Source organism: Lampetra fluviatilis, chromosome 33 (assembly GCF_964198595.1).
Source record: "Lampetra fluviatilis chromosome 33, kcLamFluv1.1, whole genome shotgun sequence".
Lineage (NCBI taxonomy): Eukaryota > Metazoa > Chordata > Hyperoartia > Petromyzontiformes > Petromyzontidae > Lampetra > Lampetra fluviatilis.
In genome coordinates this window covers 149,044-164,607 of record NC_136307.1, presented here as the reverse complement: position 1 = coordinate 164,607, position 15,564 = coordinate 149,044, and the positions used below count along the sequence as shown (strand labels likewise).

Sequence of the window (15,564 nt, the reverse complement as noted above, 5' to 3'; positions counted from 1 at the left end):
AGCAGGCAGCTACACCGCTGCAGGTGTCGGGATTTCTTCCCAAGTTTCACCACGATGGATAATCCAGATAACACAGTGACCAACTGATATGCATCCTGTACCTTAATGAATGGCTTGTATCCCTCAATAATAGCACGGTATCCTGTGCATCTGCAGAGATTCCCTGAAAGGAATGTGCATGTGAAATGATTAGGTGGTACAACATAATTTTACTTTACTTATTTACCCAGGAACGCCACACTGCATGTTTGGCCAACACTAATTGTTCTGCCTCGCGGCAGATATGGGGGTGTGCGTACACAGGAATTTCCCGATATGGTGTTGAGTTTGGTCACGTGACCAGGAAGTGACAATTTAAGATTCTCTAAGCCATGAGTCAGGGTGTCAGCCATTACACAGAGTACACAATGGAGGCACAAATAGCGTCTCAGTGAAGACAGGTGCATCTGTTCGTTGTGGGGCTTTAAGAAGCATTGTCTGTAAGTTCGTCTATGTTCTTATAATACTGGAAATGCTGTTATAATGTTAGGATTTGCCGTTATAATGCTGTAAAAGCCTTTATAATGCTGTTAAATTGTTATGATAAATATGAGGCCTAGTTAACAACGAAGCCTGCCACTTGCATTATTGTAAATGTTACTTGTAATTGAATAAATCGAGTCAGATTTGTACCCATGTAACTTTAATGCGATCTTGAGAGCAAGGATGAAGAAGTATCTCATCCACAGTTCAGTGTTATGTGCAGCGCTGTACATTTAGGCTGCAGTATATAGTGATTACACGAAGTGACCTTATTTAACACAGTAGCTTATTCTCTTGTATAGCTATTCAGTGCTAATGTAGGTGCCTGGTCCATCCAGGACCTATTGTTGAGTTGCATGTTATCTAAAACAATGTTATGATGATGGAGTGTTCATTCATTGTGTAGTGGGTAAGCAGGGAGAGCAAGACTTGCTGGAGGCAACACGTTTATTATAACTAAGGGTACATACCACAAAGGGGTAACGCCCCTTACACCCGATACCCGAAAGAGGTAGCCCCTCCAGACTAATGTGCCCTCACTGGTTATCACTCTACCCTAGACTGGTGAGCTCTGAACCCGACCCTAGCCAGGGGTTCGGGTTCTGCCCTTTGGGCTCTTCGCTTCAGGTCTTCAGGTGGACGATGACTGCCGGACCTATTCAAAGGTCCGGCTTTTATACCCCTTCCAGAGTCTCTCCGCTCCTAGCCACATCTTCCTTCTCGAACTCTCTAGGGGGCCCTGGAATGTAACGGCATCCCCCCCAGCCCCCCCTCTTGGGGTCCCTGGTGGCCCAACGGGCCGACTCATCCCACCTATCCTGTTATACCACCCTCTGTTGGCACATGTCCACTACTGCAGGTAAGAATCAATGGTGATAATCATACCGCCGAACAATGGCACTACAATTGTATTGATATTCTAAGTATTAACAGATGCTGTATTTTGTGCTGTGTTTTTCCATCAGTTTTACCTCGTTCAATGCATTAAATACGTTTGGAGTCGGATGTTCACCCTGGTTCTGAAGGTTTATTGAATGCGAGGTTAACTACTCGGATAGTGGTGCAACGCAGCACACAGCGAGGCCGAGACACTAATCACTCTATGGAGGAAACCCATATAGAACTGGGGGAAACATGAACACTCCATATAAAAAGGTACCCGGGTCGGAAATCGAACCCAAATGCTTAATTTCATTACCTCACCACCAAAATAATGACCAGTTATAATGCCTTCTGCGTCAAGGAGCCCGTTTGATGTTAGACAGACCGTTGTTAGACAGGTTAGCAAACACAGGTACACAGTGTGTGCACATACGTGTAGACGTGTGTCAGGTGAATCAGGGCCAGACTGGGCATATCTCCGTTACTGAGCACCGCGACTTTACGGAGCCCGTCGCCCTTCCCATCACTGGGGAATTGTCGGCGCTGGAGCAGTGAAACCGAGTGCCCCATTTACTCCAGAGGGCAAACGTGATGGGAGAACACGCGTTGCGTTTACAAAACGCCAAAACATTCATAAATTACTTTACTCGAGACACAAAGTATGACCAACTGCAAGAAATTGCATGTTTGTGATGAAGGTCAGTTGCTGTATGTAACTGGTTTTGTAGAGCAAATGTCGCTGGACTGCACACATTCCTTACACGTTCGGCTTTTACTGAATCAGGGCTCTGTGCGTGTGTGTGCGCTCTCAGCCTACCTTGGAAGGTGTCCTGCAGCTGCTTGGCGTTGGGCTGGGGATGGGTACGCAGCAACGCGTACATGCTCATCACCATCCCAGGTGTGCAAAATCCACATTGTGAGCCATGGGCATTGGCCAGCCGCTCCTGCCGTGTGCACATTCATCCACAGAGATCCACATTGAAGAATCGCTGTGCCGCATCACGGCACTGCAGCACGCTGCCACGTGGGCAACGGCACGCTGGGCCTCGTCGCGCGGGTTCTCGATGGCACGCGGTCGGTGCTGGCGTGGACAGTAAGAGCACGGCGCACGCACTGCTCGGACCAGACCCAACATTGGCACTCGCCAGGGCCCCTGCCCCTCCTAGGGGTGGAATTGAGAGAAGTGGTCGCGGTGGACTATCGGGTGCCGTCAATACCTGCACTTGGTGCAGCTTGGTGCGGCTGCTGCCGATGCCCTCGACGGTGGTGACGGCGCAGCCGTACACGGAGCACACGGGGGTCAGACACGCGTTCACAGCAAGGTGGCTGCATTGTCCGTCAAGGTCAAGTTGCCTCGTTTGTGTTGAGATTTGATCTCACTTATTAAAATAAACGTCACCTTTTGACTCGTTACAGTTTTAACCTTAATGCTATCATCATACAATTGTCAAAGTATGTTTGTGGCATGTTATGTTGTGCTTGTGTGTATGAGCAAATGCCACGTAAATAAGGATACGAAATTTCACGAGTGTCATGGTCATATCGTGAGACCATAACTGTGCAGGCGCCACAGCCTCCCTCCGCACAGCCCAGCTTGGTCCCCTTGAGCATCACTGGTTCGCTGTGTTAAGGAACACGTGGTGACTAAACCTGACATCTGGACCAAGCGATTAAACACAAGACTCATTACTATAATATTGTTATGTCTATCTTAAATTACCGGTCGGAAACAAAATATCAGAGATCATTTCTAGATTTGAAGCTTTCGTGACTGCAAGGAATCATATTCTTAGGTTTTTTCGGTAAAGTCACGTAGGTAAAACATCAAAATTAATGAAAATAAAATAAAAACAAAAATCACGACGTTTCGGAGGCAACACAAGTCTCCGTCATCAGGTGGGACCGTCACAGCCGAATTAGCTGCATCAAGTGAGGCCTCACTTGATGCAGCTAATTCGGCTGTGAGGCCTCACTTGATGCAGCTAATTCGGCTGTGACGGTCCCACCTGATGACGGAGACTTGTGTTGCCTCCGAAACGTCGTGATTTTTGTTTTTATTTTATTTTCATTAATTTTGATGTTTTACCTACGTGACTTTACCGAAAAAACCTAAGAATATCAGAGATCATCTTGGCAGGAGAGAGTGGTTACTGACAATCAGAAAAAAACAATGCACAACATCAGCGCACTTGTGGAAAGCTCTATCATCGATGCCCAAGTGGAAGGGATGATTGACCCGTTCAGATGGGCTGACTTAATGTGAACTGCAGATAACATAAGTTTTTTTTATTTACATTTGCATTATATGGAAACATCACCATGGCCTTTCAGCGCTCTGCATGCAATCCACGCCACCAGTGACTGATGCCATTGGGCACCAATGCTGTCAGTTTAAACCATCCTGCTGGCATTGAATCAGAAGCATTGGTACACGGACACATTTTTCAGGAAAAAAAATGCACAAAAACTCGATCACATCCCGGGCCAACAGAATCGCTATTGCCCCCCCCTTCCCTGTGCTCAGTCACGTGTCCACTCCGTTTCCCTCCGGATTCCCCTTCATTAGAATAAACTCCCACTTCACATCAAACAGGAAACTTCACTCGCCACTTTTTCTTCCTCCCTTAACACTCATCTTCTTTCAATAGCGTATCCCTCTACTGCTTCCTGTCCGCATCCTACAAACCTTAACCCTCCTCCCCCTTCCTCACCTCGCCAGCCCTCCCTTTCCCTCTCACCGCCCTCCCCAACACTCTAACTCCATTCCTTTTCCACATCAGCCAATATTAATGTACAATTTCTAATCCTTGTAAAGCGCGTTGACTAAAGCGCTATATAACATCCTAGATAAGATAATATATGTTCTGCTTGTATTACTATATATCTATCATACTTAACAATATCCACATAGGTGTAAAACTCTGTTATCAGCCGCTCGCACATGCGATTTGAGCATCACAACTCAATGGAGGGCGTAGATCCCTGTTCCTCTCATATTGAAGCAATTGACTAAAATCCCAAAGAATAAACACATTCCCGTTCAGCAACAAGGATACACTTGTTCCTGATGTAGGTGAGCAGAGTTATCTCAGGATCCACATGGTCGTCCACCACCTGTCACGAGGGGGCATCAGACATTATTCGTGTCAACGCAAGTCAGTGACACGGCAATAACAAACCTTGCATCGAGTGAACACAGTACTGTTTCGAGAGAGTATAGAATAATTTAACATTTAGCGTTGTGGTCAACACAATCATCTACAAATAATAAATTATTCTTGCTGTGAACTCTACAAATAAAGCTAAAGGCGCATGTGAACAGCTTCACTGCTGTCGACTTCTCAGGGGAACCACCTGAGAGGTAAATCATCATGGGAACGGTTCTCAAAGTTTGAGCATGGCGCCTCCACCCACACGGTCTATTTGCTCTCTCCTGTTAATAATTGTAAACCTTTGTCACACAGTACGCTCAGACTGTGAAGACACGTGCACGAAGCGTCATCGCGTGAACTGCTATGAAGCGTTAGACAGCACGTGGCATTGTTGTTATGAGGATGGTGGTATGCAGCAGTCGTAGTTCGGCAACGGCGTGGAAATGTCTCCACTGTATTGCGCGCGAAGCAGGCATTGCGAGGGCACCGTGGTCCGCTGAGAAATAAAGTTCATGTTTGTTTATTTTGTTTAACCGAGTGATGACTCAGGGGACCCGGATGAGTTATTAGCAAGTGTGACCTGGGGCATTAGTCTGCCAGTAGAAGTAATTTGCGAATGGCTTGACGGGATCTTTAACGTGATCTGTGCAGCATCATTGCCGTCATTACAGCCGCAGTGACAATGGGGGCGGGCGGCAGCTGAATAGGAATCTTGCACCTCTGCAACAAAGAGCGAGCGCCGGCCACGTCACCACCCCAGAGCGCGGGTCTGCGTGGGCTTCGCGCAAGGTCACGGACAGGGCATCGACCAACAAGTCAATAGCCGTGATGTTGTGATTGTTGTACTTTGAGCATGAACTGATTAATTTCGTTGGCAATATATATGTAAAGTTACAGGTTATAACTGAGGATCCTTAATGATAATAACCCAAGGCTTCAAAACACACACAAACATCGGCATACACATTGTGATAGAATTAAAATTACACCACCTGCTAGCCAATGATGAACACAATGAACACATCTAATGCCACAATTTTGCAAATTTTGTAGATTAACTTGTCAATATTGTTCAGTTTTTCTCCGAGTGGTTCGTTTATTGATGTGTTATGGCATCAGCTGATTCATTTGGATGCGGTCATAGTGCCCCGGATTTTAGAACAGAAGGTAAAGTGAAGTGAGAGCCAATGGAATGGGCAAACAGGTGGGAGGTGTTGCCACGTTTTCTTCACAATTCTGGGTTCGCATGTAGAAACAACGGTGTGTTGACTCTGCATCCGTAGCAGAGCTCCAAAGCAATACGAGAGTTGCTTAACTGCAGATAATCCCCACAGTCACCAGAGTTGTTGTAGACAAAATTACCCAGCTGGATGTACAAGTGTTTAGCACAAGACAAAGTTCAAAGTTCTAGAGCCCATGACGGTCTTTATGGACATACTATTCACATAGCTCCAGCACTATTTTACACGGCGTGCACTTGTGTACAACCTCTTCACAAGAACCTCGTGAAAATACTTTACAGCAGGCAAGACCTTTGATCGTGTTTATAAATGTGTAGTGACTGACTCGGAGACAATAAGAGCAGGAGGCACTCTGTTTATTAACAGCCTTAACAGTTCACACTTAGTAACTACAGCACCCAGTCAGGACAGCTAGCAGACTGCCTGACTGACGACGCCGAGATGGTGAAAACGAAGACAGCGACGAAGACTCCAGTAGCACGACGGGATTTCACTCCAAACGACAGCCCCGAGCTCCTGCTCGGGGCCCCCTTTTATCTTCCCAGCGTGGCCTCGCTCTGCCCCGACCACGCCCCCTTTCTCGAACCTACTAGCGGGTTCCCGGGCTTCCCTCACGTGCCCCTTCTGGAACCTTTTCCCTACATCCCTCTCTCTGGTCTATCACGTGACCTGCTGTCAGTCAGGGCTGCTGTAACTGCAGATCCCCTGCCCTGCCAGAAACAAGCGCTATGCTGATAAGTGACCGATCCTATGTCACTACAAATGTATGTGCATTGAAATGTAGGAGCAATTCCTGCCAGTCAGTACATATCTCTGAAGCAACTTGTGAAATACATATTGTTCCCATCTCTTCTAAAACATATCTCACTTGTATTAAATGTATGTAGCCAACGGGTCTGAGCATTGTAATTAAACTGGCTGTTGATACAAAAGGCTTGGACGCCACTGCAATCGCAAGACATATAGACTATCTTTAATCGTGATTCGAAATATATAGTTTGTTATCCCGGGGAGGTTCGTACAAAACAGGACAAGAATAGGTTACCTAAAGGCAAAAGTTGGTCTAAATTGATGATGCCATGAAATGATAGAGTGCAATACAAGATAGATCATAAATCATTTATCTGGCTTAATGATAGCCACGTGTTCATTCACTCTCGAAACCTCTGGGTTCGACCCTGTGGAACGCTGCCTGATAGAATGGAGGTGAATGAGTACCTACAGCAGACATCGTCTCCAACCCCACAGCGGAACCCTCTGGCTTCGATCTGACAAAAAAAACCCACCGAATGTGACCGTGGCTCGACGCCACAAACTTTGGACCGCGTCCTCAACCGCCCCACAAGGTCGCTCCACAGTGGTGCGCAGTAACTATGCACGGCCTCCATAAATCGCAGCCATCGGCTCAATAATCTGCACCTAAATGACTGCTTCTTGACTTTTACATTTGGCCGTACGCGGGGAGAATAACGGTAAAGCCAACCACTCACAAGGTGTCAACCCGCGTCTCCGCTAACTCCAATTACTAACCCATCTACGAACACAATCGTGTTCACTTGGGATATGTGCCGGTTTTCCGGAGCGAGTTTGGCTGAATATGCAAATGTTCACTCTTTTATCCGAAAAAAGGTGCTAATTAAAAACTACTCCCATGTCAAATCTAAATTATTTACACGTTGATTCAAAACATTGACGTGGCAATTCATAACTATTCATGTATCAATTCCGAACTGTCACGATAATGAACAACTCAAGCTAATTTTTGACTATGTCCCCTTTGTTCGTTAAAGAATTACAGTCTAAAATGTGATCTCCACCTGCTTTCCGTCATTCTCTCATGCCCAAAAGGCATAGCTTATGCCTGTCGCATATGCCCTCTTATCATACAGTGTTGGTATCTGGCTTATGAGACTGTGGTTCTTTTTAATCTTACTGGCCTCTCTTTTCAGTGACTCAAATGGTGAAGAGGAGGCTTGTGGCCCGTGATGAAAAGTAACAGCAATTGTTGTGTACCATAGCTGCTTAACGTAGACAGTGAAGCCACGCAATACATAACTGCTCGATATTTCCAATTTTTTACCCGACAGTTTTCAGTCGCCACCGTGGTAGAAGTTTCAGTTCGCGTGACCTGTGGCGACGCGAAGGTCGGCAGGCGTCAGCTGTGTGGTATATAGTGTGGTATATTGTGTGGTATATAGTGTGGTATATAGTGCGGTATATAGTGTGGTATATTGTGGGGTATATTGTGTGCTATATTGTGTGCTATATTGTGTGGCTTTCGCTGAGGTTGGAAGTAACCACACCTCCGTGGCTGAACGAATCAAGAACAAGAACGACTGCATCTGCACCATTAATCACTTTAAACCGATAACATGTCTATATAAATAAAGACCTTAATCTTACTATGTCTCTAGCGTACTTCCCGACAAGGTAGAAAGCTGACATTTGGGACGTGGGTAGCTTTTAGGATACAAACAACAGGGGCAATCGGAGCATTCGAGATTTTTCGTTTTAAGGCCTCCAAATCTCGATTTTAAGTGCCCCATAAACATGTTTGTTTCTGGTGTCATTCAGAAACCGTTCAAAGTATAATATTGCGGTTGTTTTCGTTTGATGGAGTATCAAACAGCAAATAAAGTTAAAGCGAGAACCATTCTATCTTTTTGAGATATTTCGGATTCAAGCGGGTTTGAACGAAAAAATACGCATTTTATGACGTTCAAAACTGAATAATTCGAAAACGGTAAAAGATAGGAGCTTCCCTCATAGAGTATCATGTTCATAATTCTTTTTTTCTAATTAAAAACAGAACGGAATCTTTAGAATTGAGCGATTTCCGATAGGTACATCTTTAAGTATAAGAAGTTGAATCAAATTTCGGTTTAAAGCTTCATCATCAGGTGATGATGATGATTGCTTGTGTTGCAATCGAAACGTCGTGAGAATGTAATTGTTTTAATGTAATTATTTTATTATTTCCCTTCTACGTGACTTTACCGAAAGAACCAAGAAGTTGAATCAAGTCAACAAATTTTCTTTTGCGGAAGAATATGATTTTTTGGAGTAGTTAGTTTCTGATGGTCGACAAAAAATGTAAAAATCATATCAGGTTAATTATTATATTTATTGAAAACTTTTTCCCGGCGAAGACAGGCTTTATGAACTAGTAACAAATAAAGTTAAACTACAGTATTTATTCAATCTTGATTTGAAGCTTTCGTGACTCCAGGAATCCATAATCTTTGGTTCTTTCAGTAAAGTCACGTAGGTAGAAAATAAAATAAATCACGACGTTTCGGGCGCAACACAAGCGTCCGTCATCAGGTGGGAAAGCATGGTCTGCCCGAAACGTCGTGATTTATTTTATTTTATACCTACGTGGTACACTTGTACAAATAACAAAAAAACCCAGGCATTCAGCAGTAACACTGCCTTCAAAGGTCTATTGTATGTTTCCTTTTAAGACAGTGTTATTGACCAATACATCTGATAAGCTTGGCAAGCAAAGCATTCCCCCAATACATTAAGGAATAGGGAACTGAGTCAGGGTCAATTTAGCGGTCAACCAACCACGAATGCACACTCGTTTTAGAAAGTGATTTCTGGCGTTCGTCACAAATGCTGGACGATCGAGCATATTTCAGAAAAGACAAACGGACATGAAACATGATCAAGCCTTTCATTTGTAAAATATAAAAATAATGCAAAATCATTGATTCAGTGAAGGCTGATGCCATAATTTAAACTCTCACAAGCCAAGGCCTTCATAGAGATGTATAGAAATTACCAACACCCTGCATACCATGGGAGAGCTACCCTGAGATTGCGCACTTAAATAAAATACATTAAGAAGAGTTAAACAATGACATAGGCTCTCACCAGTAGCATACAATGCAGGGGTTATTTTGCTAAATTTGTGTTGGAGAAATAAAGGCACGAAGGTAAATGAAGAGATGACAATTTCAGATGCACTGATGACAAAGTCACTATCACAATGAATCACACTGAGCTCCGGGAAATTATTGAAGAACTTGACGATGAACGTTGCAAAGTAGGAATAAGATTCAGCATGGCTGAATTTAGAAAACGCAAAGTTTGCTGAATAAAAGTAAATAATTGTTGGAGGGACACAAATAAAAACCGCAGCAGAATTTGTATACCAAGGTCAATGTTTGACAGCAGCCCGGGATCACAAATATTAATTAGAGGGGGGTGACAACAGCGTGCAGTGCTTTGGGAAAATAAAATGTGATCATAAAAATTAGCATGGCCATGCGTTTAGATGAACATTTTTACCTGCCACGGCATGTGGATTAGAAACACAGAACATGGAACAAGAACTGAAGAGAGAGAGAGAGAGAGAATAGAGAGACAAGTATGCAGAGCTGCACGCTTAGAATTACACGTAATCTTGCATATTAAGAAAAGTGGGTTTTGGTAAGACACGTCTCCAAAAGAGATGTTGGCTGATGGAGGAGACTGGTAACGGAAAATCAGCCAAAGGAGGAAACGTGACCATAAAAATCATCCACCGCAGAGATGGAGCGATGAAATGAGCTTATTTGCGCGAGATGGATTGTCGCCTTGCGGGGCCGTCAGGAATCGCGACAATGTGAAGCAGCCATCATCCAGCAGTGGATAGATCATGGCTTATGTATTCAATGCTTTGAAATTAAGTTAGGTAAATCTATCCAAGATATTTGTTTCTTAGTGTTTACAATAAATATGATCATGCTCAAAGTTCTCGAGATAAAAAGGCATAAAAACTACAACAACACGTCATGAAAATGTTATCTCATATTCAAATGCATAATTACACTAAACTTTAGTAGGTGGCAGGTGAGTTTTGTGTGAAAGCATGTCTTACTAATGCTGCTAACATTGCTTAGGACTCTAATCCCAGAGCCATTTTTACTTTGAGCAGAGTAATGCGAATAAAATACTCAGTTAATTTACAGAAGCTCTTCACCTCCCCTCGCATAGCCCTGACGAAGCCGGTAGGAACGATCTCCTTCAAAAGACGATTAGCACCTTCCCTAGACGCACCATTCCTCAAACGGAGCCAGTCTTCCAATCTCATCTGTGCGATATTTAGATCCTTGCTGCGTCTATCACTCTGCACCTGCGCCCGTGACCAGAGCCACAATCGGCTGTAGCCACGACCCAGCGCTCAGCCTGGACACGTGAAACAGCCTCTACCTTTTTGCCGTTGATGAAAACCACAAAGGTCGTGGAGGAGACACTCTCGGCCATTGCTCCGGATAAGATTTCTCCAGGGTTCTTGCGCGTGGAGCGGCTTGAGGGGATGCGGGTGAGTTCAGGGATACAAGCGGTAGGAGGTATGGGGGCCACAAGAGGCGGTGAGGGAGGGGATGGGGGTGTCCGGGCAGGGGGTGGTGCCCTGTCGCATGGGACTCTGGCCCATAAAATGTTTACAGACCTTTGACCGTGAGGAGCAATTACATTAAATGTGGTCGAGAACTCCACGCACGCCAAATTAATGAATGCAAGTTGTTCATGAGCTTCATGTAAACAACACCTTTTCGGTACTCGGTGTGTTCCAACGGATACCCCAGCAGTAGGGGCACTTAACTCTTGATTAGTTGATCGTCATTACCTGCTCGAAGAGGCTCCTTGCCTCCCTGTTGACTGCCCATGTACACATACACATTTAAACTTCATCTTAAAATTCACAAACCTGTTTGTGTGAATGTTCCTGCTCTACAGCTCACATTTCAGTCCTCGCTCGGTCATGCAGCTATCGTGAGGCACTGTTTACATTTGTGAATACGCCAATAGTGCCTTTTAAAGAACCGCAATACACTATCACGTGGGCATTAATGGGCATCATTCTGCATTTTTTAATAAACCATTATCATGGTGGAATGACTTGCAATTTCTGCAGCCCTTTGCTGCTCCCTGGTAGCAATGTAATCAGTGTCAATCTTTACCATCGGGCGATTTCTATGTCAGCTTGCACGACTACTTCTGTTCAAACGGTGCTACAAATATTGAATATATTGTTACTTTCAGGTTTTGTGGCCGGGCAGGCCTCCACATTTCTTAATCATCAACCTATCCTTGGGTGGCCCTGAGATAACAAGGAGACATGCCTCAAAATCTCCCAAGCCCTGATGCAGTCTCCACCGTGTCATCCGTGCTACAGCTATTCACATTTTTTGGTTCCCATACACGATATGTTTTGTTTGATGCAAGTACAACACAACTACCATTGTGAAGATTTCATCATACTCTTCGTTTGTTTCGGTAAAGTCACGTAGGTAAAAAAGAGAAAATAAATTAAATCACGACGTTTCGGAAGCAACACAAGCAAACGGTTGCTTGCTCATGATGACGGAAGCTTGTGTTGCTTCCGAAACGTCGTGATTTAATTTATTTTCTCTGTTTTACCTACGTGACTTTACCGAATAAACCAAAGAGTATGGACCCTTGCAGTCACGAAAACTTCAAATCTAGAAGATTTCATCATTTAGAGAATTCATTACTCAGTTTTATATTTTATTTATAGGTTTAAATAGCGCCCCTGTACTTGACTGACGTGACCGAGAGCCATGTCATCACCCCTACCTGTTTCCATGGATTACTCAGTTGACCCACGCCTTATCTACATGGCATACATCGTGATTTGAAATAGATTTTGCATTTCCAATCGTTTTGCATTTCCACTCACATTGTCAGGACCGGCTTCTGAGGAAGAAGCTGCTGGCCAGAAATTCCAAGAGGCCAAGGTGCCTTGCATTAATAAGTGCAAAACGAGTGGCTCGGATGCAGCATACGGGTTTAGAGGGGATCTATAGTCATCAAGGTTATCTCGGCCACCGTTTTATCCTTTCAAGAGCATGATAGGTGCTTGCAAGAAACACCATTCTCCACGGCAGAATGTCTTACAAGAGAAGATTATTTTTTTTGCATGCATACCCAGGGAGTCCCTGAGAGTACAAAACCCAAAGTGCTCCTCATGGCACATGGCTGGCCCGGCTCCTTCTATGAATCCTACAAGGTCCTGCCACTGCTGGTGGAACCGCAGGGCCCAGTGCCACCGAGGCATTTGAGGTCATCTGCCCTTCCATCCCTGGCTACAGCTTCTCAGAGGCCCCTCATAAACAAGGTAACTTGTGTTTTATATTGCTGTTCAAATTAAATGTGTAATAGTATTCCCCGGCTGCTAACACTACCTGTTGCTTTTAATGTATGTTTAGAACCCATACCTCAACTCTAACTGACCATTATTACATTATCTGTCTTAAATGTCCCAAGGCACTTGAGTGTGTTTTTCTGTTTCAGCTATCTGCATTGAACTTTGCATTGTAAACACTCTCCCCCGTGTTAATGGTACTTTGTTGCTCCTGGTTCTGTTCTACATCAAAATTGTTTAATAGAGCTTACAATGCATGAATAATGATTACTTGTGATAACCTAGGTTATAAGAGTTGTGTGTTTATAAATGTACTTACATCAGTGCTGCCTGTGACACTTGATTCTGTTGTTGATTTCACCGTCATTCGCTCTGTTGGTGTCCACGTCGCCCGTGCGGCCGTTCCCACCTTTCATTCTGTATTTGTATAATACTCTCGTGTCCCACTATGCCGTGTGCTTGGCCAACCCATTCCCTTCATGAACAATTCACAACTGTTAGAATGTAAAAAATAAATATGAGCAAAACACAACAGGTTCGTTAAACAATTGGAGATGTTTGCCGGGACTCAAAGAGATGTGGACGCGAGCAGATTGGACTGCTTTTGAAAGCTGAACTTGGACGTGAAACGTCACATAGCAATGTGTTTGAAGAACACAGGTTTTTTTTTATCAATGCGTACTGCTTGCTATGACATGGTTCAGAAACACCATCATTTAAGAAAAATATTGACAAAAACGAAAAAGTACGCAAAGAAACATGGAATTGCATTAAAAGAAAGGAAGAGGGACATGTAGACTAGAGAACACAGAGGATAATGACATTCAAACTCTTAAAAACATAAGTGGGCTTGGGTAGAACTATTACTAAGACGGGCGTCAAGGTGAAGAATACAGCGTGCCCGCTATCCAACACGAGCGGCAGTCTCGGGGCTCTGCTGCCGTCTGCAAATGGAGACGATGTTGCCTGGCTCGGCACAACCACTGCATTCAAACTTAGTTAAGTGCAAAGAAACTAAATTTAAAGTTCAGTAAAAATCTTTGTGCAGCAAGTTAAAATGTACACTTTAAAAGGGTACACAATTAATATGTTAATAAATGTTTTACATTTGTATTGAAAATGCTATTATGATTATAAAATAATGTTTATAGCAAAGGAGATGCATCGAGAGTGCTTTGGTAATGAATATGAGGTGATTATGCTGCACTCTGCTATCCTGTAATTTCTAGGATTGAGACTGTTGCTGCATCTTTTGATTGTGTGAAGTATTTGTGTTTTTGTGTGGCCTGGATGTGCAGGCTTTGACTCGCTGCGTGCAGCACTGTTGTTCTGCAAGCTGATGGAGAGATTGGGACACAGGGTGGAGACTGTGGTTCTCGCATAGGCACCAACATGGAAATCTTGCGACCTCGGTCAGCATTCACTTTTTGTACATTACGGTTCCATATCACTCCTTTCACATAAACTCATCTGAGAGCTGGGTCAATCTGAGAATTACTGATTTCATGAATTGTATCTTCACAAACATTTTGGGTACTCGGTCCCCTGGTCTCAATGAGCCCTTACCCAGTCTTAAATAAAGGAAAGAATGAGCGAGTGTGCTGCCGGCGTGTTTTTGCGGTGTGTACGGGTAGAGGTGCGTGAAAGGTCTCCACCTAAACTTCTTGGCAGTCACAGGAAGTCACTTGATACAGCTGTCGTGCTGTGACGGTTCCACCTGATGACGGAAGCTTGTGTTGCCTCCGAAACGTCGTGATTTTTATTTTATTTTTTATTAATTTTAATTTGTTACCTACGTGACTTTACCGAAAAAACCTAAGAATATGAATCCTTGCAGTCACGAAAGCTTCAAATCAAGAGTCACAGGAAGCTTGGTACGCTTGGTGCCATCGATCGTGCCGGGGCCTTGGATGCCTGGGCTTTTTGGCCTCACCCCTACTGACATCAAGAGTGGTTGCCGACCCCTGGGGCTCACATCAGAGTCACAGTCAGTGACGCCGGGAGGCGAACCCGACTAAATAAATGATAAACATGTCACCTAGCGAGCAACACCTTGCGGGTTAAATAAAGGTCCTCGCTGACCATTGAGCTGTCGCTTGGGGCGCTCACCTATTGGCTCATTTGCCTCAATTCAAGTGCGTTTGCCTTAAACACATTCTTGTGGAGGGAGCTGGTAGGAACGTTGGGTTGCTCGGTCAATGGCAAGGGTCAACGGCGGCGTGGTGTATTCCGCAAATATGCCCGACTGTAAGGGCGGGCACAAGCCGGCGTGAGTAGGTTAAACGTTGAGTTTTATAAGGGCACCACAGGGTGACCAGCCCCTCCCCACCCCTCCCACCCTCCCCTCTTCACCCAGCCCACCCCTCCCTTTTTTGGATTCACGACGGACGGACACAATAATCCCCTGTGGGCTGGTGTAACCAGGAGGTTCCTACCAGTATATTATATATTTATGTTAAAAGGGAAAGGTGGAATTCCTCCTCCAGTCGCTCGCTCACGCCTCTGCCACAGCCTCCACGAGAGAGCGCTCTGGGGATATTTGGTCGACTTGCACACTGAACAGACGTCTTGGAAGCGGGCCCGGCCACACTTTACCCCTCCCGGTGCGCCC

At 44.6% G+C, this 15,564-nt stretch overlaps 1 protein-coding gene across 1 annotated transcript in view; it reads right to left on the bottom strand.

Annotated features, from left to right (window-relative positions):
- Nucleotides 1-11,050, bottom strand: part of XDH (xanthine dehydrogenase) — a 36,226-nt gene extending 25,176 nt beyond the window's left edge. Inside the window, exons 1-6 of the mRNA XM_078872169.1 lie at nucleotides 10,997-11,050; nucleotides 4,461-4,518; nucleotides 2,921-3,017; nucleotides 2,622-2,730; nucleotides 2,222-2,348; nucleotides 102-163 (exon numbers count right to left, since the gene is read on the bottom strand). Coding sequence (XP_078728295.1) covers nucleotides 102-163; nucleotides 2,222-2,348; nucleotides 2,622-2,730; nucleotides 2,921-3,017; nucleotides 4,461-4,518; nucleotides 10,997-11,050 — 507 coding nt within the window. The remainder of the gene's footprint in view (nucleotides 1-101; nucleotides 164-2,221; nucleotides 2,349-2,621; nucleotides 2,731-2,920; nucleotides 3,018-4,460; nucleotides 4,519-10,996) is intronic.
- Nucleotides 11,051-15,564: the final 4,514 nt, after the last annotated feature.